This window comes from Phocoena phocoena, chromosome 3, assembly GCF_963924675.1.
Source record: "Phocoena phocoena chromosome 3, mPhoPho1.1, whole genome shotgun sequence".
In the NCBI taxonomy this organism is placed as follows: domain Eukaryota; kingdom Metazoa; phylum Chordata; class Mammalia; order Artiodactyla; family Phocoenidae; genus Phocoena; species Phocoena phocoena.
Window position 1 is genome coordinate 11,837,447 of NC_089221.1, and position 27,751 is coordinate 11,865,197.

At 42.7% G+C, this 27,751-nt stretch overlaps 1 protein-coding gene across 1 annotated transcript in view; it reads right to left on the bottom strand.

The window, feature by feature from the left end:
• The window catches only part of DNAH5 (dynein axonemal heavy chain 5), a 200,866-nt gene extending 191,428 nt beyond the window's left edge, over positions 1 to 9,438 (bottom strand). Inside the window, exons 1-6 of the mRNA XM_065873626.1 lie at positions 9,430 to 9,438; positions 9,029 to 9,163; positions 6,937 to 7,021; positions 4,298 to 4,458; positions 2,367 to 2,588; positions 410 to 547 (exon numbers count right to left, since the gene is read on the bottom strand). Coding sequence (XP_065729698.1) covers positions 410 to 547; positions 2,367 to 2,588; positions 4,298 to 4,458; positions 6,937 to 7,021; positions 9,029 to 9,163; positions 9,430 to 9,438 — 750 coding nt within the window. The remainder of the gene's footprint in view (positions 1 to 409; positions 548 to 2,366; positions 2,589 to 4,297; positions 4,459 to 6,936; positions 7,022 to 9,028; positions 9,164 to 9,429) is intronic.
• Positions 9,439 to 27,751: the final 18,313 nt, after the last annotated feature.

A 27,751-nucleotide genomic window follows, 5' to 3' on the forward strand; every position in this document is an offset into this window, starting at 1 on the left:
AACCACTGCGCCACCAGGGAAGCCCTGAAAATATTTTTTTTAAAGGTTAAGTCTTGAGCTTTGTTTTGGAGGACACACTGAATTAGAAAGCTTCTTGTACTTCTACAGAGAGATTCTCTCCAAAGTAACTTACACCTTTCAGAAAAAAAATTGGCCAAGTGCAGTCATTTAGTTATATAAGTATATAAAGTTATTTACTTCCATCTCCTAGAATTCTTACTCTTAACTAATGACTATAAATTAAAATTGCATTGAACCTGTCACCTTGTTAGTGACTTGTGGTAAAATACTTAGGCAAATGGGAATGGGATGTGACATACCTTCTTCCACTGGCTGGTTCAGTAACGTGGCATCTGAACTAGTCAGTGTTCAGACAGCTAGTTTCTGATGTTTGGTTTCTGAAAATTACCTGCTCTGTTTGTTTGATCCATACTTTCATACAACCTTCTATTTTTTCCAAAGTCTCAGGGTTATTAGCTAGAGTCAAGTAGTCTAGAGGTTCCTTCAGGGTTTTCAGTTCAAATATGTCACACTTTTGAAGGTTCACCTAATTAAAAATGAAAGTTAAATAATCAGATGATGCTATTTTAACACACAGACACACATACATTTCTGACTGATCCAGAAGGATCTTAAGGGGATTCTCTCTAGTCTAAACTATCTGCTCCCTGAGAAATGTCCTTGAAAACACAGTGAGACGTATTGCATTGAGCACACCAGTAGAGGTGATTGGTTCTGAGGTCAAATTTTGGGTCAAAAAAAAAAAAAAAAACCAAACAGTGAACTAGAGAGAGAGAGACATAATATCACAGAATTTGAGAATTGATAGGGAACTTGGAAATTAAGTAGTCAACTCATGAAACCAAAGAAAGTGGGGGGCCTTCAAAAAAATTGATGGGGGGGAGGGGTAATTTCTAATCTATCACATTCTTTTTGGAAACTAACCAGAGGAAAAGACGTTCATGTCCTTATGCAAAAAATTCCATATGGTTAGCAAGTTCAATGGCAAATACACAGATTCATTTCAGGAGGGAGAGGTGGAGTGGGGTAGGAAAAGAGGTGTGTTGGATTGTGACTTGACAAAGAAACCTAGGATATTTTTAAACACACATAACCCAAAAACACCTCAATATTTGATGAGGACATTTTCCTTCTGGTAAGAGTGCACCTGGCCCTGTGAGTCTCTCAATTCAGGTCTCAGCCCCCCACTCCTCACTCCTGACAGACACTGCACCCTCCGTCTGCCACACCTCCTGGACCTCTCCTTGGTTTTACAGGGGAGGCTTCCAGGCTTCATGAAGTGGCACTGCCTCTCTCCTGTATGAGGTTCCATCCCACATTTTTTAAAACCTCTACCACAGTATGAAGTGGAACCATATGAAAACACTACTCTTTTCAGTAGAACAACTATTTAATTTGGTTCAACTTGCATTTAGGATGGCCTGCATCATAGGTAATTGCAAATAGAACTCAGATGTTAGCTGGAATCATCCTGCCCCTGTCTGGATAACATTTAGTCAACTCCCCCATCCCACATCCTTTAGAAGGCCTATAGCATCCCTCCCTGCCAATATCCCAATAGGTCCCAAAAGGTCTCAGTATTCCCTGGAGAGCAGTGAATGTTACATGGCCATTGGTCTAATGGGATCCATTTCTCTATCTCCCACTCATGCCTGCCCTGGGCTGCCATCTATCATGGTTTGTATCCACCACTGTCTACCCCAGGTAATCACTAACACAGGTTTACTGTAGGTGGCACAAATTTTATTGAAGCTAAATCCCGCAAATGCCAAACTGATTCTTAAAGGCCCTTTTGGTCACTGGCTGGACTACAGGACCCAACCCACTCTCTCTAGATATGTCAATTCGTCTCTCCTTCTCCCTCCTCTTCAAAACTTCCTCCCATCCCTACCCACCATCACCCCCCCATCTTCCCCCAGCACACACCTATCACTAACCACCCCCCTCACATACACACCACACACACACACACACACACACACACACACACACACACACACACACACCATACACCACACTCTGGCTCCAAATTCCTTTCCTTCTAGGCTGCAGAGCAATACCAGAAGCACTTCATACCTTCTCTTTGCAGTCCAACATCTGACATGACAGAGTAAAACCCTCCATTGAGGCCAACATTTCTGTGGAACCCCTAATGCACTCATCACTCCAAATTATAGGAATTTAAATCTAGTCACCGCCACCACTTCAGGGGGCAACAAAAACACCCACAAAATATTTTCAAGATTTGCAAGTAGTGGAATCAAGACCCTCTAAGTATTACACACTTACATATTGATTTATTCACCATCAGATATGTTTTGAAGGAATAACATGTTTGCTCTTACCTTCTCCTTCAAACTCTCCTGTGCACTGACCAGGACGCTCACGAAGCCTTCCAGGGAGCCCAGGAACTCCTGCTGAAGGCTGGAGGCTTCCGGAAGGCCCTCGAGCTCACCCCAGCCGTGGCTTGTGGCCCTGAGAGCAGGAATGAAGATGTCCGACAGCAGACGTCTCACACTGCTGAGCAAACCCCCATCTGTAGCGTCAAGCATGTTGAAGCTCACCTCCTGCAAAACAATCGGGAAAATCTTTATGGTAAAAAGTACCTTCAACTGCAACCTAGCTACTGAGTCATTTCTGATGGTGTTCATTAACCAAATAGCCTATGGGAGTAAATGAAGACCAACCAAATGAGAAAAGCAAAGGCTGTTTATTCAGAGCAAGAATTCATTCCTTGCAATAGCAAGGGAGTCGGCCACCATCACTTGCATTTCAGCAGAGACTCAAAAGCAGGCAGAGGAGTGGGAAAGCTTCCTAGTGGAGAAAAGGGAGGCTCAGGTGGGCCCTGAGGGGAGGTTGTTGGCCTGGGGAAGCTGAAGGTGGGCTCACTAGAAGCAGGGCATCCTATGTGATTGGTTAAGGGTGCACATTTGGCCTTCTCTGGTTGGCCCCAAGGAAGTATGTTGAAAGTACAGACAAAAATTGAGGCTGGCAGTCATGAATCAAGTCCTGGCCATTTTGACCAATTGTTAGAGGAGTTATTAATTCATTTCCTAGCTGGCTTCCTACCAGGTTGACACAGTGGTCTGGCTACCTGTGTTGTTTATTGCAGGTAAGGGAGGTTGATTTCCTGGGCAGATTGCTGTGGGCTGTTGGTCAAAGTCTTTTGGTAGATGGTCTGTTTGTATATTGTCTCTCGATCCAGTAAATTATTATTTTGACACCTAGTTAAGACATAAGCTTTATACTCTTCTAAATTGCAATCATCAAAATAAAAGCATGGGGACTTCCCTGGTGGCACAGTGGTTAAGAATCCACCTGCCAATGCAGCGGACATGGGTTCGATCCCTGGTCCAGGAAGATCTCACATGCCGCGGAGCAACTAAGCCCGTGCACCACAACTATTGAGCCCACGAGCCACAACTACTGAAGCCCACGCGCCTAGAGCCTGTGCACCACAACGAAGAGTAGCCCCCACTCACTGCAACTGGAGAAAGCCCACGCCCAGCAGCGAAGACCCAATGCACCAAAATAAATAAATAAATATAAATAATTTTTTTAAAAGATTTTAAAATAAATAAAAATAAAAGTATGAAATAAGTAGAATACCAGATGTTTACCAGTTTATTTGTTCCAAGTAAATAATGCACCCGCTGAAGGAAGGGGAGATTTGTACAGATGCATTTTGTTTTGCAAAAAAAAATAAAGTTATACAGAAGATCCTTGAGTAATGCTGGGGTTACAGTCTCCCACCCTACGAGCAGTTGGAAAATCTGGGTGTAACGTATAGCCGGCCCTCCATATCCACGGTTTCTTATCCCTGGTTTCGCATCCTCAGATTCAACCGTGGACCATATAGTACTGTAGTATTTACTACTGAAAAAAAATCAATGTATAAATGGACCCACACAATTCAAACCTGTGTTGTTCAAGGGTGTATCTGCTGTAATAAATCTTATTTTAAATGTAAGAAATATGTCACTTAGTAAATGATGTAGAGGAATTGTTTTTAAAAGGAAACACCTCACTGTTTTACACACACTCACAGATACAATGTTATATCAATTTTTGTTAATAAATTGAATATTAAGTCCTCTTACTCAACAGATTTTAAGGAACTGTCCTCTTAATTGCTTGCTTTTAGTGCTTTTAAAATATTTCTTTGAAAGTAGTTTTAAATACTTAATACGATGCTTGTTTCCATGGGAAAGGATATTGTGGTAGAATTTATGCGATTTTTGGTAATTTGGGATAAAGGATTGCTGTTGCCTCTTACCTGATGAATGTTCTCAGGGGTGATGGGTCTGGAAGGGTTGGTCCTGATGAAGAATACACAAACCCCAGTAAGAGCAACATCTTTTCCCTCCGTCACGAACACCTTAGGTTTTTTAATCTTTCCAGAAATACGATTTATTCCTCCTGGAGAGCCAAGTTGCCCTATAAATGCAAAAGAATTTTAGTTTTACGAATATTATTTCCATGTGGTCGCCTCTTAGAATGAAGTTTCCTTGTTAAAATATTGATATGTTGACTCAGCCACGTGCCCTAGAAACTCCACCTCTTGGACAACCTCTAGCCTGAGGCCTAAAGGGATCCTAAAAGGATCTTCTTTATCATGGTGATCATCTTACGATGGACAAAAATATCGAATCCCTGCACTGTAAACCTGAAACTAAACTAAGTCAATTATATGTCAATAAAATAAATAAATAATAAAAAGTAAATAAAAGGATCTGCTCGATTGCAGACCACAGTTCATTTCAGAACTGTTGCTCCAGGCAAAAACCGGAACGGGAGAAACCGGAGTAAGAGAGTTTGGTCCAGAGCAGCTTCTTGCGGGAGCTACAAAAGTCATCATTCATGCAAGAAAGGGTGAGGAAGGAGACAGCATCTATTGGCGTGTATCTTGTGTGAGGCCCTCTGCTCCGCACCGTGTCTACATTATTAAAACTCCTTACAACCCTGAGAGCAGCGGTGACCCGCGCCAAGTCACACACCAACAGAGCCGACATCAAAAACCTGTTCTGGGGCTTCCCTGGTGGCGCAGTGGTTGGGAGTCCGCCTGCCAATGCAGGGGACACGGGTTCGTGCCCCGGTCCGGGAGGATCCCACGTGCCGCGGAGCGGCTGGGCCCGTGAGCCACGGCCGCTGAGCCTGAGCGTCCGGAGCCTGTGCTCCGCAACGGGAGAGGCCACAACAGTGAGAGGCCCGCGTACCGAAAAAAAAAAAAAAACCTGTTCTGACTACAGAACTCCAGAACCTCCACCTCCTGCTGTCCTGGTCCAGCTGGCCCTGCAGTATCGCTAGAGTCAGGAGGCTGCTGTAGCGGTAGGACGGCATAGTGATGGGTGACGTGGGCTCTGCAGTCAGTCTCCCGGGGTTTCCATCTCTGGCTGAGCTTCCGAGCCACGTGACCTGGAGCAAGTTACTTAATCTTTCTGTGCCTCAGTCTTCCCATCTGAGCAAGGCCCAGAGAACGCCAGGCCAGTCAGCTCACGACAGATGTCAGTCAAGTAAAACCTTTGCCGCTACTTCTTAGCTGTAATCTCTGCCCTGCTTCAAGCCCGACTCAGTCAGAAACTATGATTAACATGATTGGGCAAGGGGTGGAAGGAGAAGTTGAGGGAGAAAAGGAGACCCGTAGGCTCCTCCACCACTGCACTGACCTTCAGAGGCCCCTGCTGCAAGGGTGTTGGGGGATGGAAGGAAGGGGGAGGGCCAAGAGTAGAGAAGATTTAACTTTAGATCGACTAGTTTTGATCAACTGGATATTTTTAGCTTCTGAATTGAGACTGTGTTTGTAATTGGAAACAACCATGGGCACTTTTCTTATCTAAGAATATCTAGAAAACTTCATGGGGTTGTCTGGATTTCAATTCAAGGTCAGAAAAAAAGCTACTCCTACTGAAAAGGTTTAAAGGAGAGTGGGAAACAAGAACAAGCTTGCATTTGTGTTTACGTCCATGAATCTTTCTTACTCAATGTAAGACTGACACACAAAGGCCAGCTTCACCCAGTGTCGTTCATGGGCGAACTTATTCACCTGAGCTTATGTTTTGCAATCTGGGATATAATTTAAAATTTTTGTCTTCTGATTTTTTCACTCAAAATGTAGTGCCCTTTCTGACCACAAAACATAAAACGGATAATTTTGGGAAAATGCCAGGCACTTATGCGTGCATAATTTCCTCAGTTTTTAAACAAAAACCATGGTCATACTGTATGCCAAGAGCGATAACTATTTTCCTTTCCTTCCAAGAGGTCATAAAGGGATTGACCCTATATATGATTTTAATATAATCATAATATATTTGTTTATGTCCCTAGTTTGGCTTTAAAATTGCATTAATTCACATAAAAGTAGAATGGGATATGCCAGTTGAACCCACATGAAGATTTGCAAGTTTTTCTTAAGTGAAAATGGCTAAACTTGTCATTCAATATTATTCGTTTGAATCACAGTCAGCAGAAAATGAACATGATATGATATTTAACTAAAAAACTACTGTTACTGGCAACAATTCCTATGCTAAAAAGAAATAGAAAAGAAGCAGATGCCCAAAAGAAGTTCTAGAACATAACTGCACAGAATGCGCTAACATGTAAGGAAGGGAAGTCTCAAAATGTAAGTTATTTTGTTATTCTCCAGTTGCCAGCACAGCCTGAAAAGGAAAACAAAATATCCCAAATAAAGTTAGAACAACCAGGCTACATACCCACCACCATTTGTGCTTTGCTTGGGGTGAAAACAGAACCTGTTCCATTGGGCTTCACCCACCACACCTCACCACTCCCCACCCGTCCCACCCGACCAAGGTAAAAGTGGTCAGTGCTCCCAGTGGCCTCCTGCTTCATGCCATACTTGGATCAATCTAACAACACATTTCTGGGTTATGTCACATCAAATTTAAATACCTGTTTCCGCTACCTCCACATCCTGATAGTAAAACATGAGGTGACGAAGACCTCCACTAGCAAAAAGCTGATCGATTCTTTCAATCTGGGAAAAAGGAAAGGCAAAGTAATGACTGAATCAGAAACCACGTTTAAATCAGCAGTTACCATCATCTTTCTTACCTGCATAGGACTTCAGCAAACCATATAGAAAGGATCATATCTTTTTAAAATAAAACCATGAAAGACTAAATATCTTACCACAGTAAAGACTAAATTCACAGAAGTGCGTTGATTAATCATAAAAATATTTGTGGCATACACACATTTGAAAAAGACTGTCTCTCCATATTGGCTGATTTCCTAAAGTGCTGAGCTGTTAAAGGCAGATATAAATAGAGATGAGTATCGGACTTCCCTGGTGGCGCAGTGGTTGGGAGTCGGCCTGCCGATGCAGGGGACGCGGGTTCGTGCCCCGGTCCGGGAAGATCCCACATGCCGCAGAGCGGCTGGGCCCGTGAGCCAGGACCGCTGAGCCTGCGCGTCCGGAGCCTGTGCTCCGCAACGGGAGAGGCCACAACAGTGAAAGGCCCGCGTACCGCAAAAAAGAAAAAAAAAAACAAAAAACTCTCTCCCCGCCCTCTCCCCACCCTCTGGCTCAGTAAGCCTGATACAGGATGTTGTCTTTAAGCCTCCGGGGTCCTGACATTTCTGGGTCCTGAATACGGCATAGAGTGTGACTTGGGATTCCTACAGTTCAGAGCTTTTATTCAGTTATTCCATCTGCATTATCCCAAATCCAATTGTCTCTCGACGCCTGAATCAGCCGTGTGAACTTGTCTCCTTCTATGCCTCCTTTGGGGGGAATAATTTTATCTACTTCCTGGTATTACGAAGATTAAATGGGATAATAGATAAAAATCAGCACAGAGACTGACATATGGTAAATATTCAATAAATGTTAGCTATGAGGAGGAGAAAAAGGAAAAGGACATTTCCTCAACTCCTAACTGATTCATTCTGTAGTTTAACTATTTTGGTGTTATCCACCCTGAATTGGTCCACTGACCCCAATTAACCCTACCCAAGTGGCACTGCAGGAAGGGATAAAGCAGTAGAGGGCTACGGCCGGCTCGTACAGGCTTGGGACAGCCAACTGACCACAACTCCTCCCAACTCGGTGTTTAGTAACATCACGTTGGTCGTTTGGAATCAGCCATGGTGGGAATATTTACTCCACAGAATCAGGAAACGCTCAAACTAGTGCCTCCTCCTTCCCCTTGCCCAAAGCTGGTTGTCAAACATTTACAAGCCTATCACTAAAAAGTATTATCAACAATGCAATATCTGATCAAAATATAACAGGTTCATATCTGGTTTTGAAATTAATTTCTGAATACCATTGCTTACTTTTTACCTGTTGACTGTTTATTACAATAACAAAGCAAAATCCCTGTCAACAAAAAGGGCTTCCTTCCTTTCTTCTCTTTATTTCTTTTTTAATGCCTAAAAAGTTTAAAAAAACAAACAAACAAACAAAAAAACTTCAGGAAACATCACAGCTCCTGGAATGCCTTCCTCCCTGCCCAGGAAACTGTATCTTCCCGTATTTTGGTCTCCCCACCAACTAAATCACACCCCAGGCTTTGAAGGGATATCAGGGCAGAAGATGGAAGTCAGGTCAGGAACAAAAGAAACCAGATTCAGCTGCCAAATCAAAGCCAAAGCCAGAAAAGTATGGCACATTTAATCTCCCAGGCTAGAACGGGATAAACTCAAAAAAAAAGAAAAAAGAAAAAAAGATAAGATAAATCAGCAGCTGAGACGAGATTCTGTTCTCTAACCTCAGGTTCCAAAATGGTGCCTGAGCCCAGTTTCACTGGATGTAGAGAGACACAGACATCACTGTCAGAATGTCAATTCTAAATACCCCACTCAACATGGAGAGCTGGAGAGCCAAGCTCATTCTGCCACCACCCATACCAAGCCAGAATAGGGTCCTGAGCATGTTGAAACAGACACCCTTCCCTAAGGCCCAGCACAGACTCTGCCATAGGACAACGCCAGCTGTGCCCTCCATAATCAAGTCAGTGAGAACTCAAATGCATCGCACCTGATTCCCCTCTAGAATGGCATCCTCCACTTCGGTTTTGTTGAGGTCCACACAGGAAGCTACAATCGCAAATAAGTAGTCATGTCTCCCATCCAGACGAGCCCGCTTGGCTTCCTTCTCTTCCTTCAATCTTTGCTACAAGAAGGGAAGAAAAATGTTATGTGGCAACTGCTGTTCTCAAATGGATTCATTCTGTAATCATTTCATACTACTGGTGCTTTTTCAAGTCTTGGGTATTCAGATAACAGCTTAATGGTACCAGTTTTTATGTACTATCTTCTGTTTTTAGAAATAATGTTATTTCTATTATGAAAATAAGATGTGCTCATTGTTTTGAAATTCCATAACACAGATAAGCCAAAAGTAGAAATAAAAATCATCTGCCAACCAGACAGTATTACCGTTAACATTTTGTTCCAAATCTTTACAGACTTAATTTTACGCATATATAAGCATTCAACAGACACACACCAAAATCAAAAAGATCTCCACTTTTGTAAACATTTCCTAGGCTGCTAAAGTAAGACTTATTCTTGTACACTATCTCCTATGTTTCTTTTTTGTCTACAGGTTCATATCTGGTTTTGAAATTAATTTCTGAATACCATTGCTTACTTTTTACCTGTTGACTGTTTATTACAATAACAAAGCAAGTTCACTGTAACCAACATTGGCAGTTTGAAGCATATCTTTCCATATGTGCTCTGTTCATACAAACATATGCAAACATATATACACATTTCTATTTATATATAGTAAAAATTTTTAATGCATTTTTCCCTTAATAATATATCACAGACTTCTTTTTAGTTTAGTACAGACCATTCCAACTCCTATAATAGCTGCAAAATATTCAACAATATGGATGTACCATAATCAACCATTTTACCATTGGTGGATATTCAACTTCTAGTTCATTTTTTGAATTAAGTGCATTATCTTTAATGCTAACCAGTAGCTCCTGCTAGGTAGCCCCTCTGGATCCTTTCTTATATTCAACAGTTACTGAACCTCAAATATGTACAAGCACTCTAGAGGTAAACACTACCCAGTGACCTCAAAAAAACTCATAGCCTGGTTGGCAGAATGTAAGCAGAAAATGTAAATATGAGAGGATGGCATTATGGTTGCTACAGGGGCATCAGATTTATGCAGGGGCATTAATGGGTCTTCAGAGAAGGAGCTGAAGGGAGGATTCCCCCTCTAGCCCAGGGCTGAAGAGGGGTGGAGGTACAGGAAAAGTTTCAGGAAGAGGTGGCTTGAGCTCGAGTTGAAGGAGAGTTGGCCACACTCCCTGGGATAGAGGCATTTCTGCACATGCAGAGGCCAAAAGACATAAGAAAGCTTAGCATGTCTGGAAACCACAAGGCAGCCAGGATGGCTGAACTGAAAATAACTAGAAAGGCATAATAGGAGGGACTTCCCTAGCGGTCCAGTGGTTAAGACTCTATGCTTCCACTGCAGGGGGCACAGGTTCAATCCCTGGTTGGGGAATTAAGATCCCACATGCCATGCACCGAGGCCAAAAAAAAAAAAAGAAAAGAAAAAGGCATAATAGGAAATGAGAAAAAAAGTCAGACCATAAAATATCTTATGGGCCATGTTAGAAAGTATAAATATTATCTGAAGTCCATGGAGAGTCACTGATGAGTTTCAAATCAGGAAAGATGTTTAGCTGTCTGTGCTGCCTCAAAACATCAGTCATTCTGAAAGCAGTATAAAAAGTGGATTGGAGGGGGCTTCCCTGGTGGCACAGTGGTTGAGAGTCCGCTTGTCAGTGCGGGGGAAACGGGTTCGTGCCCCGGTCCGGGAAGATCCCACATGCCGCAGAGCGGCTGCGCCTGTGAGCCATGGCTGCTGAGCTTGCGTGTCCAGAGCCTGTGCTCCGCAACGGGAGAGGCCACAAAAGTGAGAGGCCCACGTACCGCAAAAATAAAAATAAAAATAAATTTTTTTAAAGTGGATTGGAGGGACTTCCCTGGTGGCACAGTGGATAAGAATCTGCCTGCCAATGCAGGGGACACGGGTTCAAGCGCTGGTCCGGGAAGATCCCACATGCCACGGAGCAACTAAGCCCGTGCGCCACAACTACTGAGCCTGCACTCTAGAGCCCACAAGCCACAACTACTGAGCTCACGCACCGCAACTACTGAAGCCCACACGCCTAGAGCCCGTGCTCTGCAACAAGAGAAGCCACAGCAAGGAGAAGCCCACGCACCGCAACGAAGAGTAACCCCTGCTCACCGCAACTAGAAAAAGCCCACGTGCAGCAACGAAGACCCAACGCGGCCAAAAATAAAGAAAATTAAATCTTAAAAAAAAAAAAAAGTGGACTGGAGTGATGCAAACCTGAAGACAGGAAGGCCAGGCAGGTGGATTGTGGCCACATTTCCCAGAGCTTGGGACAGACCGACCACTGGGAATGTGGATCTGGAGCCAAAGGTGAAATTGCATTGCAGAGACAGATACAGATACTGGTTCTCAATATAGCACAATAGACAATATGGACCAGATCTTTCCTGTAATTGTGTTTACAAGATGACTGCAGCACCCTCACAGCTCTTCTGCAATGTGGTTGTACCACTAACCTATCAAGAAATGGACTCTATATCCCCTCCTCTTGAATCTGGCTGGCCCTGTGACAAGTTTTCACCAAAAGGATGTGAGAAGAAGTGAGACTGTAAAACGTCCTAGGCTAGTCCTTAAGAGACCTTCAGCTTCTGCCTTTGCACTTGGGAATGCTCCCTCAGAACCCAGCCACCAAGCTATGAGAAGTCCAAACCCATGGAGAGACCGCACGGAGAAAATCCAAGGCATTCTGGCTGACAGCCCAGAAGATCTCCTAGCTGATACCCCAGCATCAACTTTCAAACTGCCTTGGACATTCCAACCTAGTCAAGCCAACAGATGACTGCAACCCAGCCAAGGCCACTTGAAACAGAAGAACCAGCCAGCTGAGCCCAGCCACCCACAGAATCAAGAGAGATAATAGACAGTTGTTAAGAGATAATAGATAATTGATAACAGATAGTTAAGCCATTAGCTCTCTTACGGTTTGTTATGCATCAGTAGGTAACAGAATAATCCTTGTTAGAATAATTCCATTGGTTGGACAGAAAACAAATGGATTCAGACTTGAGAAAAGAATGATTGGTAAAAGAGAAATCATTCATGGAATGAATATCTCCACTTTTTTTTTTTTTTTTGGCCACACCACATGGCATGTGGGATCTTAGTTACTGGACTAGGGATCGAACCTGCACCGCCTGCATTGGAAGCATGGAGTCTTAACCACTGGACCGCCAGGGAAGTCCTATACATGAGACCTATATAATGTTATAAACCAATGTTACCTCAATAAAAATAAATTTTAAAAAATAATAAAGGTACTGAATATAAACTATTCCTTCCAGAAACTTGACTATAAAGGAAAGAAATGTGGTTACTGGTAGAAAGAGGGGAAGTTAGAGTCAAAGGAGAATTTTTTAAGATACAAAAGACTTAAGAAAAAGTAAAGAGGAAAAAGTTGGGGATTTCCAAGTGATTGAAAGGCAATCGCTAGACATGTGCGATTTGTGTTCTTTTTTCCAAAACTGAAGGGAGACAAATTAGTTGGGCTTGGGGGTGAGGATGCAGGGCAAGGTTAAGGTTTAAAAAAAATAAACGATCTACCTACTTTTTTGCCATTTCCCTAAAAAAAAGAACACACGGGTCTTGACACAAAGTATACATTCCATAAACATCAAAAAGAAGTAAATTTAAATCTCTTTTCAACCGTGGCTAAAACCAGGTAAATGTCCTGTTCTTTGTTTTCCACACTCTCGTCAGGGAGGAATAAAGGCTTTTCTCAGAGTGATCTTTCTGGGTTTGTACTAAATGTCTTCAGCAGCTTGAAGACATGGTGGGCAACCAGGGGAGCCAGGGATCCAGCAACAAACCAACAACATGGCAAATGCTGGGCAGCCAAAAAGACATTAAAAAGCTATAGAACCAGGGACTTCCTTGGTGGTCCAGTTGTTAAGACTCTGCGCTCCCAGTGCAGGGGCTCCAGGTTCAATCCCTGGTCAGGAAATTAGACCCTGCATGCCGCAACTAAGACCCGGCACAGCCAAACAGATAAATATTAAAAAAAAAAAAAAAAACTAGAGAACTAGAAAAGTCAGGATGTAAACCAACTGAAGCCTTCCAAAGAATACAGAAACTTCTACAACATTCTGCCATGGCAACACATTATTCTATGACCTGATTTTACAGGGCTCCAAAGGAAAAAACTATACATTCCAGCGGAGGAAAGGAGAGATTGGCCTCTAAAACAGAACACTAATTATTCTATTTTTACCTAAATATCACAGATGAAAAAACCTTCCAAAGCAATTTTACATATAAAAGCAAATTATCAGTGTGTTTTTAAAGAAAATGTTTTCAAAGCTATATTCAAAAGCACGTTAAGCATTGAATATGTTCTTACATAAACTATTCTATCTCCTGATAAGTAATATGAAGTCAACCCCAGTGCCATGTACATGAAAAAGCACAATGTCTATCAATGTCAGCTTTCATTACCTTATACCGAGGTATGCTGGTACAATGAGGGACTTTTATTTTACTACCACAAAAAAGTCAATAATGTCAAGTAAATATTTGGTGATGGGATCAGTGCACTGTCACTCCCTAAACTTAAACTTGCAGTTTTCTGGCTGCCAGGGAACTGCAAGAACAAGCAGTCAGATGACTAGCTGGAGGTGGCTTGTCCTGTCGCCTTTCAAACATCTAGGACACTTGGAGAGGGAGGGCAGGGTGGGATGACAAAGGCGAGAGGCGAACCATGGAATTCTTTTTTTTTTTTAAGGATTACGTTAAAATTGTTTTGTGTTGCATGCACAAGCACCAACTGATGGGAGTGGGGAGGGTGGCCAGAAACCTATTCAATGTCCAAGGAAATCTAGAACAGTATTTAACACATTTCTGCAACTTGGTAACAAGGAATGTTACTACCACCTTGGGATAAAACAGGGACTAATGTGCTACCTCCCAAGAAACAAGTGGTGCTTTCAAGATGGGGCAACTTCATGTACACAAACGAGCCCTGGTGCCAGAGTGGGGTCCAGACCCAGGGTTGCCATTAATTGTCATTTAACCATTCCAGGCTTCAGGTTCTGCAACTCTAAAATCAAAGTGTTGGACTACGCAACAGCTAAGCTCTGTTTCTTCTCTAGCATTCGGGCTGCTTCCCATTGGTTCAAAAGTTGATACAGACAAGAGACTTGAGGGGGTTTTTTGGTTTTTTGTTTGTTGGCTTTGGTTCTTGGAATCTTTTGATTGGATCGGGAGGTGTCTGGGGTGAAACTTGAGATTTTAAAATGTGAATCCCAACGAAGACCCAATGCCACGTGCTTTCATAATAAAACTCTGTGACTTTTTCTCATGACAAACCCATCCTTCCAATTTTTTTTAATATATTAACCTTTAACTCTGTAGAACCAAAGCCCAGGTCTACGCGTTCATGTATGTAAATTGTGCATGAACCATACACATTTCATTTTGGCTCCAGGTTATAACCCCCAACTCCAACAGAGACCTTACCCTTGTCTGTAAAATGGGGATAAAAGTCCAAACTTGAAGGTATTTGCAAAGATGAAATGGGGTGTGGTTTGGGGATAATACTAAGGCAATCAGCGCATGAATTAAAACGGCATGACCGAGACTTTGACCCTGGACATCAAAATTCAGGCGACAAAACTTAATCACGATTTTTCAGTTGTACAAATGCTTAAACTCCCTCCACCATTAGAAAGCCCAGTCCTGTTGGCGGCATTGTTTCAGATCCAGGCCCACCCCACTCATGTCTCTGCTGGCTGAGCAAGGACACCCTTGTCCCCAACCCTCCTGAAGATGTCAGGGTACATTTTGCTCTCTTTGCCCCGGGTGCATTGCTAGCTATGGATCAGCAAGTCATCATCTGCTTACTGTGCTTAGGTATAATTGTCACAAAAGCCCCATGAACCAAACATGATTATTTCCACACAAGGAAATCAAGACTACGGACCACTAACAACTTTCCCAAGAGCACACTGCTAAGTAAGTGGCGGGGCTGGGCTTCAAGCCCTGGCGTGTCTGCAGGGCCAGGCCAAGACATGGTGTGTCCCGGGCAACTGAGAATTTTGCATCCATCCAAACTGATGTTCTCTAAATTTCCACTCAAGGGTTATCTAGAGCACTCTTGGGAGGAGACCCCATCTACAATGCATGGGTTATAGAAGGATTTGTGGGTGGAGACTGGAGTTAACTGACACCATTTTCTGAATTACACCGGTAATATTTTAGTGCCAGGATGGACTGGTGCCCAGCCGGCTTCCAGCTGGCGTGCTCTGTGTCCAGCTCCCCTACCACACTACTGTGTCCCAGCAAATGGTAACTCCCTACCCCATCCTCGCCTCCTGAAGTGCCTAGGACTCAGGCTCCCTGCCTGGGTGGGCAGCCAGTAGGCTGGGCTCCCTGCTTCGCCCAACCCATTACTGGACAATTTCACTTTTATCTATATCATACTGTTCACACCACGTCTTCGTATGACGATTTTGCACAGCAGAGTCTGAGGCGAGGGGTAGGTTCTACAGCCAAAAAAATATACATAGATTTCTCTGTTGAAAAGAAAAACCCAGTTTTTCTAGGCAATAGGATTAGCCTAGTTGCAGATCTGAATCTGAGAAAGAGATCTGTTTTAATGTCAGTCTGTTGCCTATTTTTGAGTGAATTTATTTCCATTTTTTTATTTGGGTGTTTTGTTCTCTTATGCGTATGTGTGTTTATAGCAATGTAACAAACATAGCAGGGGAGAGTATAATGTAGACTTAAATCCCCACCGGAGATCACTGTAAATAATGTGGAGTCTACAAATTACAATTGAAACTCCTTATCTTAAATCACCAAAGTAAATACCTCTGAGACAGATTTCACTTTGGCTCTCAGTATCAATCGCAAGGTCAGAGATGATTAATCACCTGATGAAACAGTGCCAAAGAGGCCAAGGACGTGGGTTTGATCATCTTAGGCCAGTTAGTTTCACTTTATTCCATCTTCCCCAGCTGTGGATGAATCAGGGAAAATCCATGAGCAGAGGGAAAATTACTCCAAGTGTAGGCCTAGCTAAAATGCCTGGCTATCGGTAAAAGATGTCCTTCTTTTTCTTTTTTTAAGAGAGATAACCTAATGGCCCAGGCTAGTTTAACTCACTTGTCTGCTATATATATAACCCGATCCTTCTCGTCTCCTGAGGGGTAAAATAAAATAAATATGGCCTGAATCTCATCATTCCTACAAGAGTATCAGCTCCACAGGGAGGGATATTTTCTATTTTGATTTTTGCAATATCTCCAGAGCCCAGAACAGCGCCTGGCACATAGTAAAACCTCAACTGATATCTAATCCAGGGACGATTAACCAAGTTTATCATTTACAAGTCACTCTCAAGTAATTAAGGCCTGGTGCAAATTATTCTAGCTCTGTGTGCCTCCATGATTGCAGGTGCAGAATTCAGTCAACAAGCTCCTGGGTCTTCCATGCTGTTATGGCTTCAGCATAAACCACTGCACGAAATTCCACCATTAGTATGGATTATGGCTCTCCCTCAATTCACAGCAAATATAACTAACCTCGCTTAGCCTACGTCCCATTTAAATGTGCTGAATTACAGAAACTGAGGGAAGTACTTCTACTCATTTCTCCAAATGAAAGAGCCCTCTCCACAAAGTTAACCCAATTTCCATGTCTTCAAACAAAGAAAAGCCTCCCTTTTTGGCTTCCAGCATTTTTCACTTTAACCCACAGGGCCCCGTTTCCTCTCTGGGAGAGGCTCCTCCGTGATGCTTCCTGGACCGTCCAAACCCGCTCGTTAATTGGCTGGAAGAACCACAGTTTAGCCACTCTCAACTCCTAACTGTACTTTTCACGTCTTAACTCGCCTTGTGTTTCATTTCTCCAGGTGAAGGGCCACAGCCGCAGAGGAAGCACCACACCTCCTTCCCACACGAAGAGCACTTGAGCAAAGTGGTGCCTGGAAGGGAAGACACTCCACGCTGGCTAATCCACTCACAGCAGGTGCTACAGTGAAGCCCTCTTTTATTTAACAAGAACGGCACTCTGCTTCGCTCACAAAGAGCCTAGCACTTAAACGGAGAGGGTTCCATCAATTTTCTTTTGTGCTGACAGTAAGCTCTGGAACCTTGTCTATTTTTGCTGGAGTTTTCAGGGCCCCTAAATCTCCCCATTTACGAACTCCCTTATCGGTCATTCTTTCCAAGCAAATAAAAGACCCCCCTTTACCTTTCCCTATATGTGGATTTTTCACCCAAGCAGACCCAAACCCTGCTAAAGGGGTATCCCATTCACCACAACCTCCTCTCCCCCCAATATTACACTATCCAAACTCTAACTTAGAGCCCATTTTCTACACCCCACATATCTGGACCTGATCCAGACTTAGTGGGCCTTCACATGGCCATATATTCTATCTTCCCCCAATCCTACACTGGTTTTACTCTAAAACCAGGAGTAAATTCTTGTAGAATTCCAAGAGTCCCCTCTGGCAGCAGAGGCCACATAGTTCAAGTGGTTTTCGCTCATTTGCTAAAAAGTACGTATATAACGTCATCATTCACATTATATATGGCACAGGGGTGAAATTCCAAAACCTCCCTTGTTTATCACAATGAACCAGAGTGCTTACAGCTGATACTCATCACAATCACCTGGGAACTTTGAAGTGCTGATTCCTTTGCCTCCCAAGAAACTCTGACCCCTCTTGCCCGGCATGGGGACCTGGCATTGGTGTTTCTCAAAAGTTCCCCTGGCGACTATCGTGGCAGCCCAGCCTGAGAACACTGCTCCAACGGAAAGCATTTTATGACTTGATCATGATTGACTAGTGCTACCGGGTTCTCACTTGAAGTAGGAACTCAATAAAGTCCAAGGGCATAAATCTGGGATCCCTGCAACTCTAGACCTTTTCTGTTTCTTGTTACTAGAGTCGTGCAAAAGTTGACAGGAAGGACGAGTTTCAGCTAAACCCCACGAGGCCCGGACGTGCTCTTCCCCACTGTCCTGTGAAGCACAGCACCTGGTACAAAGTAGGCGTTCAACAGATACTAGCGGAATGGATGGATCTGCACCTAGAGTCACATCCTCCAGGGGTCTGGCTATGGTGTAAGTACGAGGTGGCCCCATGGGGCATTGACGCCTTCAGGTTCAGAAGCCCTCACCTGGGCACTAAAAAGCAGCACCTGTCCCCTCCCCACAGCTACATCCTAGAGCCATTCACCTCCCAACGCTCCAGGGAAGTTGTCTTGATCTGTGCATGTGAAATGTGTTCACAGGGCCAAACAGGTCTGGGCCTGATTAAGAGGATTCTGAAACCGGTTTGACTATTTTGCCAAAGAATAACAACACTGACATCCTTTCAGCTTTCAAAACATATCTGAGAGCAAAGGGTCTTTCCTTGTCCTGTCTTCCACTGTGCACCCGCAGGGCAACAATGGCCCCTCCCTGGGGAGCTTCTCAGTAAGGAAAGGAGCTGCCCTCTCTCCCCCGCCAGTCTCTAGCCCCACTGCGAGAATCACTGTTCAGAGAAACCTAGCAATCTGAAATTCAAGGAGCAACGGTATTCCCTAGCATCAATACATCAGTGGAAACATGAACGATATACATTCCAGCAGCAGGGAGAAAACGGGTCTCCATTTCAAAACTAGCTTTGCAATTAGGGGAATTTAGGTCAAGAGGACTGTCATAAATCTTTCAAGTGTGTTTTTTCTAAAGGTCAACAAAGTCAACCAGCAAAATTACACATTTCAGTTTAATTTTAGGGAAAGAAAGAAAAACAAAATCCGTAAGTCTGGAATTCATGTCCATTGTATGCTTGGAAGTTGGTACTGAGCTCTCTTCATCAAAGAGAAAAGCAAAAAAGAAGGCGGACATCGTATCTGAGCCATACTTTTGTACATAAGTGAGTCAATATATATGGAATTATTTCGAGCTTTTTCATTGAAAAGCATTTGTGTTTATTACACAACAAAAAGGATATATGGCTTGACTTTTCTAAACCCAGAGAGCTTATGGTTTATTTGGCTGTGTATACTGAATACAGACAATTATTATATTACAATAACCTAATTATAATATGGCATCATTACAGTAATATTTCCAGACTAAGGTTAAATAGAGAGAGATTTATAGTTTGTATGTTAAGTGGTTTTGGATTCTTTCTCATTGATTATGTTAGATGACAAAGTTACAATTTAATAAATTGTCAAATCAATGCACTAAACAAAAATATGTGTAATTATTTACATAATACACTGCAACAGTATTAAGGTAATTCTGTTAACATCATACATCATGGGGGTGAACAGAGCCAGCATCCTTAATATATAGAAACTTCCAAAAAACATATTCCCAGAAGGTCATTCGTGCCAAACAAGAATCTAATTCATTAATTATACTTGAGATTTTATCAGCAATTTTAATTTTTTAGACTTGGTATTGAAGCATGGAAAAGTGAAATGAAGAATTGGAAACACATTCAGACATGTGAAGAGTTTAATTCATCCAACTGATTGCACAAGCATAAATTAAGGTGTATTTAGTACCAGATTCTGTGTTACCAGAAGGCTGTTTAAAAACGAAGGAAGCATCATCCCTTTCCTCCAGGGAATCACAAGTAGACAAATGTCATTTCACTGCAGTGATGTGACGAGGGCTCTAGCAGCCAGAGGAGCAAAGCGCTGAGACCCCGCCGCCTCCTCAAAGTGTCAGGGAGGCTTCTCGGAGGAGGCGACACTTGCATTCGGTCTTAAGGAATAAGCGTTTGCAGCCAAACAAGTTCAAGGGCTTGGCTGGAAGATGTTGACCTTGGGAAGGATGCGTCAGAATGGTGGGGCGAGGGGAAGTGGAGGATGGCTGGTGGCAGAGTGCTTAGGAAATGCAGAGACAGCATCCCTGTGTCTTGTGGTGGAAAAGCAGGCTGCAAGACTGGCCAGAATCATCTGGCTGCTGGGGACGCATAAAAGATACAGTGATTGGGCTTCCCTGGTGGCGCAGTGGTTGAGAGTCCGCCTGTCGATGCAGGGAACACGGGTTCGTGCCCCCGTCCGGGAAGATCCCACACGCCGCGGAGCGGCTGGGCCCGTGAGCCATGGCCGCTGAGCCTGCGCGTGCGGAGCCTGTGCTCCGCAACGGGAGAGGCCACACAGTGAGATGCCCGCGTACCGCAAGAAAAAAAAAAAAAAAGATACAGCGATCAAGCCCTGAGGAAGCATGCCTCAAAGTAGAGAACAGAGTTCCGGAGAACCCTCCATTTTCTTCTGACATTAGTCAGCCGTGGAAGAGGCTCCAAACATCTCTTTATGCACCTGCGTAATCAAAAGCGGCTGCTGAGTCCTAGGCTACGGAAGCTCATTCTTCAATGTGACTCCAAAGGCACATCCTTGCATCTCATGATCTGTGACCACATTTCTGGGCCTTTAGAAGGCGGAGAGGGGTGTCATTTCAAAGCGCTTAGAAAACTTGCAGCCTAGAATCTGCCTTAATTATTTCTCATCACCAACAAAAGCTTACAGGTCTGGGAGAATGCAGTCACCAAAGCACTCTGAATGGGGTTTTTTTCCATCAAGCAAGCATCATCTCAAAAGCTGAAGCCTGTCTTTCTACAAGTAGTTCTCGTTTATGTGGCAACGTGCAGAGAAGCCTAAAGATGCACTCCCCTATTTTTAATTTGAAATATCAACATATAGCCTTATGGGCTATCCAAAAATTAGTAGACAAAGTGTTGCTCACAAATTCACATGAATATAACTTTGAAATTTTTTAAGGTTTTTTGCACACAGGTGCGAGAGATGATGATCTAAGACACACGTGCAAGCTTACAAACAGCAACTCCTTACCGTTAAAACCCAGGTGACGCTCTGCTTCCAGAACTGTCTCCTACCGATCCTAAACATCACAGCAATCTGCTCAGCTTATGGACTCTTCCAGAATGATTTCTAACTCCTGGGAGCCCTACTCATCATCCAACAGGCTTTCACATGAAAAGTCCCTTGGAGGACCAGAAGTTCACGTTCACGTGTCTAATTTGAAGGTATTAGTCACCATATACACGGAATAAAAATTAAAAGCGCACCTATACTCTCCTCGTTTTCCTTCTACAGTCGCTCCCCTTTGCCCTCTCCTCTGTTCCAAAGCCTTGTGTTGTTAGGGTAATACCTTCACCTGCTATACAGTTTAACTGTGCCTCTCATTCATGCTTATCAACCAATCAAAGCATTTGAACTGCTGGGTTGCAACACAGCCTCTGATGTTCATTTAATTCTATACACTGCCCAACAGTAAACTTGGAGTCAACAGAGATATTTGAATCATTTCTTTGAACAGTGAGTAACTTTAAACCGTATCAAAATAGAAAGCAGAGAAGCCGCAGCTCTGAATAAGTTGTACAATAAATTCAGTCTGTCTTTGTCTAGACAACTGTCTGGTTAACTACCAGCACTGTGGCTGTGACCATCAGATAGGCGGATTGTAACCCAAATGAGCCATTTTCTCCCCATAAAGAACAAGCAGCCTATTTCACATGTAAATAGAAAATGATGTCCATAGATTACTTGCGCTCACACAGTTGTACATACAAATAAACCAAGGTAATTTATTCTTTGTGATTAAACATCTTGATCATCCTTACTGTAAAGATATGATGGGAAATCATAGGCAGTGTGATTTGAGAGATCTAGTCTGTGTGATTTATCTCATCAAGATGAATAAAAGGGGCTTCCCTGTGGCACAGTAGTTAAGAATCCGCCTGCCAATGCAGGGGACACGGGTTTGAGCCCTGGTCCAGGAAGATCCCACATGCCGCGGAGCAACTAAGCCTGTGCACCACAACTACTGAGCCTGCGCTCTAGAGCCCGTGAGCCACAACTACTGAGCCTGCATGCCGCAACTAATGAAGCCCACGCACCTAGAGCCCGTGCTCCACAACGAAAGAAGCCGCCACAATAAGAAGCCCGCGCACGGCAACGATGAGTAGCCCCTGCTCGCCGCAACTAGAGAAACCCCATGCGCAGCAACAAAGACCCAACACAGCCGAAGATAATAAATAAATAAATAAATAAAAAATTTTTTTAAAAAAAGATGAATAGAGCTTCCCTGGTGGCACAGTGGTTGAGAGTCTGCCTGCTGATGCAGGGGACACGGGTTCGCGCCCTGGTCCGGGAAGATCCCACATGCCGTGGAGCGGCTGGGTCTGTGAGCCATGGCCCCGGAGCCTGTGCTCCGCAGCGGGAGAGGCCACAAAAAAAAAAAAAAAGATGAATAAAAGGCAGGACGTGTAAGGTTGGGCATGTTGAATCCAGGATTTAGTCCTTGAAGTTCAAGTTTCAGGAACTCAAATCCAATCAGGTCATCCAAGGATAAAACAGGAAATAGGGAACCCATCCCACCAATATCCTGCTAATTAACCTCACAAGAGACTGATTTGAAAGCCAGGATGCTAATCTGGTACTGACACTACCACTAATTTGGATGCTAATTTGGCACCTGAACTTGGGAAATTCACCAGCTCAACAGCCAGTATTAGGGCGTGGCCTCCATATGTAGAGTTAACAGAGAGATAGCATTTAGACCTAAATACTGTTTGGTAAACAAAGCGCTAGAGCACAGGAAGTTAGAGTTTGTTTATGGAATACTTTTTAAATCAGCCTCTGGGTATTAGTAAGCAGCTGTTTTCTGTTCTAATGATGAATGAAGACAGTATCTAGACTAGTAGTCATTCTCCTCTGTGCGGTGTTGAAAGGTCACCAGCAAATCACAGAATTTTCTCATCCTCCTTGCTCAGCATCTAAGTATCAGTCCCAAGAATCCTGTGTCCACACATGACCTCAGGACAGAGGTCACAATTCATTATATCATCCATCCTCTTTCATTAGTTACATTGAAACTGGAGCTTCCTTAATGGTATTTTAGGCACCATCCTCATTTCATCAGCAGCCCATTTACAACCTTCTCTCTTGGGAAGAGTAACTTCCTGGGAAGACTTCCACAGATGGCTGATGGCATTCGTTCCGTGTCTGTCAGGCATCACCATGGCTGCAAAGCCTTCAACCTCTGTGGCTGAATTTCAGCCTCCAAGTGGGCAAGGCAGAGGCAGTAGGTAGCTTAAGGAATCCCCTTGAGTAAAGGAAGCTCGCTGAGAATTGCCATTAAGCAGCTCAAACAAAGCAAAGCACAAGCCTGAATCTGCATCTGACCACCTGCCCTTAATTGCCAGCCTGCATTAAATTGGTCTCTGGTCATTGGAGAAGAGTCATCAAACAATGCTCAGAGGCAGACCCAAGAGGGTTTTCCTATGAGCAGTTTCCACCAGGCAACAGCTTCAGCGGGCAAGACTCCTCCTACAGGAACTTTTAAACTGAGGTCGACCTCCAGCCCTATCTTTGTGGCTGATGCACTGTTTCAGACTGAGACTACCGGTCATTCCCAAATCTTAAGTCAGACATAACGAGAAAACAAGAGCGGACAATGGGCCTCATGTAGGCAGGAGACTTCATCCAGAAATTCAAGTACCTTCAGGCAAAGTTTAAAGTTTCACTTTCATTCATTCACTCATTCATTCATTCAACAAATGTGAGTACCTTTTATGGGGCCAGGCACTGTACTACATACTAAGCGAACCAAAACACACACTGAGTCAAGCACTAAAAAGTATTAATTGTAAGATGCATAATTATTTTATAGAACACTCAAAGAGAAAAAAATCAAATGCTGTCAATTACCCTTAAATACAACCTCAATTTTAAGCTGCATTCTGAATTCACAGATGTTAAAATGTGAAAAATGTACATCTCAGAACCAATGAAAAGCCAACGTTCCTGTCTTCACTGGGGGGAGATATAAAATAAATAAATATAAATGCATACATAATTATAAATAAAATATGATTACAAATTGTGGAAAGTGCCATAAAAAAAAGAAAATTGGGGACAAGCTTCACTCGGATCTGTGTTTTGAATTATTGCCATTTTATGCTTACATTCCAAAGTGTGAAATTTCCTGCACTTATCCCTAAACTACGAAGGGTTACCTGCCTTGGGCCTTGCAGCCCTATATGTACAACCTAGGCCATGTGGTATAATAAACAATTGCAAGCACTGGGGTCAGACACACCTGGATTTAAATCCCAGCTCTGTCCTCTTTTAGCTCTATGACATCAGAGCTTTTGTTTCCCAAATGGTACATTAGAAATAAAGCCACCTGCCTAACAGACTTGTGATGATTTAAATATATGTAAAACTCCTGGATCCTCACAGGTACATGAAAAATATGACTATATTTTTTATTTGCGAAACAGTTATGACTGCAATTAGTGACAATACCAATGTAGGGTACGAACTCCCAAGGAATTTAACCTAACCCAATCTAGAGCTATCTGGAAATTTTGCTCTTGATTTCCCAATATGTCCTAAGAGAAAGAGTAAATCCAGGTTTTATTGGTTACCATCTACACATTTTTCATAGGTTTCTACTTCGAAATGTCCTACCGACGCCCAGCAGAATTAAACACATTCATCAGTTTAATGGCTTTGTAAACAATGATACAGGGGCAGCATATAAAAATGGTAAATGAGTTCAGTGGGATGAGAAAGTACCATATTTCATCCATTCAGAGTTGCACATTTTTTGCACTTTTTACCATATTGAAATTGGGTGCACCTGCTATGCACCCTTATAACTGTTGGTCAACAGCAATCATGACATAGTTGTCATTGCCAGAGTTTGCATAGACTCAGTGGCACTCCGGACAGCATGACAAGGCCAACTGCAGCACCTCAGTATCACAGTCAACAAACTACTGAAGATCCATTTGAGGGAGGAATGTGTGTCCTGGTTGTTTTCTGAAAATCTTCCACTGACACCTTCTGGGAAGATCAAGAAAACACCAGCATCACAATTTACAGAATGAATGACAGTAGACGGAAAGAAAATCCCGGGAGAGTCAGACCCTGAACGTGAAGAAGTTTTAGAAATTTCTTAACCTATTCATTGCACCTATTTTTGTATGGATGCACGAGGGTGACACAATTTTTTTTAAATCTATGTTTAATTAAGTCTGAAAGAGCTTTTTTCGATTAAAATAAATAAAGTTCTAAGAAAGCAGTGCATCCTAGATTAACCAACAGTTATTTTTCTTAGTGGTGAAGGAAACAGTGGTGCATCTTTTATCTGATAATGGCTTAGATCAGATGACATACAGTTTTATGATATCTAATGATCAAAGAAAACTTCTTGGTAAAGGGATTTAAGTCAAGCTCTGAAGGACAGTAAGATTCAAATAGGAAGAGGTAGGGCATAACATATGGGGAAAATATCACCAGCAAAGCACAGAGGTTGGAGTTCAAAAGAAAGCCTTTCCCGTGCTGCAGTTATGAGGAAACATGAGTGATTAATCTCTGAAAGGTATGTGGAGGCTGAACTGCGGGTGTCAACCTATGGCACTGGCCTTTGCTGGCATTAGGGAGTCATTGAAGAATAAGCTGATGAAAGTCTTGATTAGGAAGATTATGCTGAAGGATGGGAGTAAAGAAAGATTGAAGTCAGAATCCTAGGCACGAGGAAATAAAGGATTTGACAGAGGGGCGGAGGCAGTGGTCACCCAAGCCACTCAAAAACAAACAAGTAAATAAAAAAAGGCAAGTCCTCTTATCCCATCCACTATTTTGCCACCCCTGAGCTACTCCTATATAGAAATCCTGGTTGAAGGAGTGGGAAGGAACAGAGAAATGGAACTTGACAATTGGTAATGGGGGAAGTAGACATTTGTCCAAGGTGATTCCATTTGATCAAGCTTGGTAAAGTGAAGAGTCATAATAACTCAACAGGAATGGGGGAATTTAGAGAAAGCGTGCATGTTGAAGATGAGATGACTAAAGAAATGGAAATAAAGCTCTGGTTCTTTGCTCTTCCTATCGGTCTTTTCATCTTGAAAACGTGAAGGTCAGTATATGAAAGACCAAAAACAACCAGCACCTTTTTCTTTATTTCTAAATTCATAATAGAAAGGAAAAACTCATAATTAAAAGAGAATACAAGAGCCAATCATATACGAATTCAATAATTATTTCAGCTGCTTCCTCTCAAAAAAAATTTTTGAGGGCTTAAATTAAGTGGTGTGGTTTGTTGGTTTTGCCACCGCTTCCATGAGTTGAAATTGCACAGCAAAAGCAAAAAAAGATACGTAAGTTTTCTGAAAGCCTCATCTGCCAAAATTCAAGAGAGGAAGGAGGAAACACAGGTGAAATCCCAGAGGATGATACAGAAAGCTGATGCATTTAGAGTAAAGCATACAGTAAACAGAACATCCAAGTTCTGCAGGTATACACTGAAGGAAGAGAGATGATCGATGCTAAAAGCACATTCCAGGTGTTATTTTGTATAATACCTTTCAAGCAGAAAGTGTAAGAATTAGGAATTTTTGGCACTGGGAGAGGGGTATATACATATCAAGAAAAGCTCAGGAACAACCTTCTGACTTCCTGTCTTCCCCCTGGTGACACTTGAACATATTCATAGAAACAGTGTTGTCCTGGCTTTGGGAAGCCATGCTTTTGATCTTGACTCCCACGTACTAGGTGGTTGCGTGATGTTGATAAAGCACCAGCCATACTGGCCCCATTTTCCCCGTGAACAATATACGGTAGGTGGCCAGATAATCTTACAAGTACTGTCCAGCTCTAAGCAAGATGCATGAACTAAGTGAGTGATCTCTGCCACTTGGATCCCAAGCACACAGCATCTTAAAGTAACCGAAACATTATTTTAACATGAATTTTACACATACAATCTTACAACGTGGCATACAAAACATTGAAAAAATTATGATATCATTGGAATCATCCGAAATGAGGCTGATCACTTTAACGGTACAGTGCTGTAACGTCTTTGATATTATTGTTTTCCCCACAGGAATTGTTTCCCATTCTAGATGCCCAATTTTGAACAAATGACATCCCCTGGACCATGACACTTGTTCTTTGTGTATAAAGCTATAGTGCTTTCAATGGAATTACTGAGCCATAAAAAAAGAATGAAATAATACCATTTGCAGCAATATAGACGGACCTAAAGCTTATCATACGAAGTGAAGTAAGTCAGACTGAGAAAGACAAATATCATATGATATCACTAATATGTGGAATCTAAAAAGATGATACAGATGAACTTATTTACAAAACAGAAATAGACTCACAGACATAGAAAACAAACTTATGGTTACCAAAGGGGGAAGGAGAGGAGGGATAAATTAGGAGTTTGGGATTAAAATACACACACTACTATATATAAAACAGATAACCAACAAGGACCTAATGTACAGCACAGGGAACTATACTCAATATCTTATAATAACCTATAACGGAAAAGAATCTAAAAAAGAATAGATAGAGATGTATAGGTACGACCGAATCACTTTGCTGTACACCTGAAACTAACACAACATTGTTAATCAACATTTCAATAAAAATTTTAAAAAATAAAGCTGTAATGCTTTATAATATTCTCCTCCCAAACCAAAACACAGGCTCAGGGGCTCCGAATGAAGATATGGAAATCAAATTTTGGCTGCAGGATCTTCCCTGGTGGCGTAGTGGTTGAGAGTCCGCCTGCCGATGCAGAGGACGCGGGTTCGTGCCC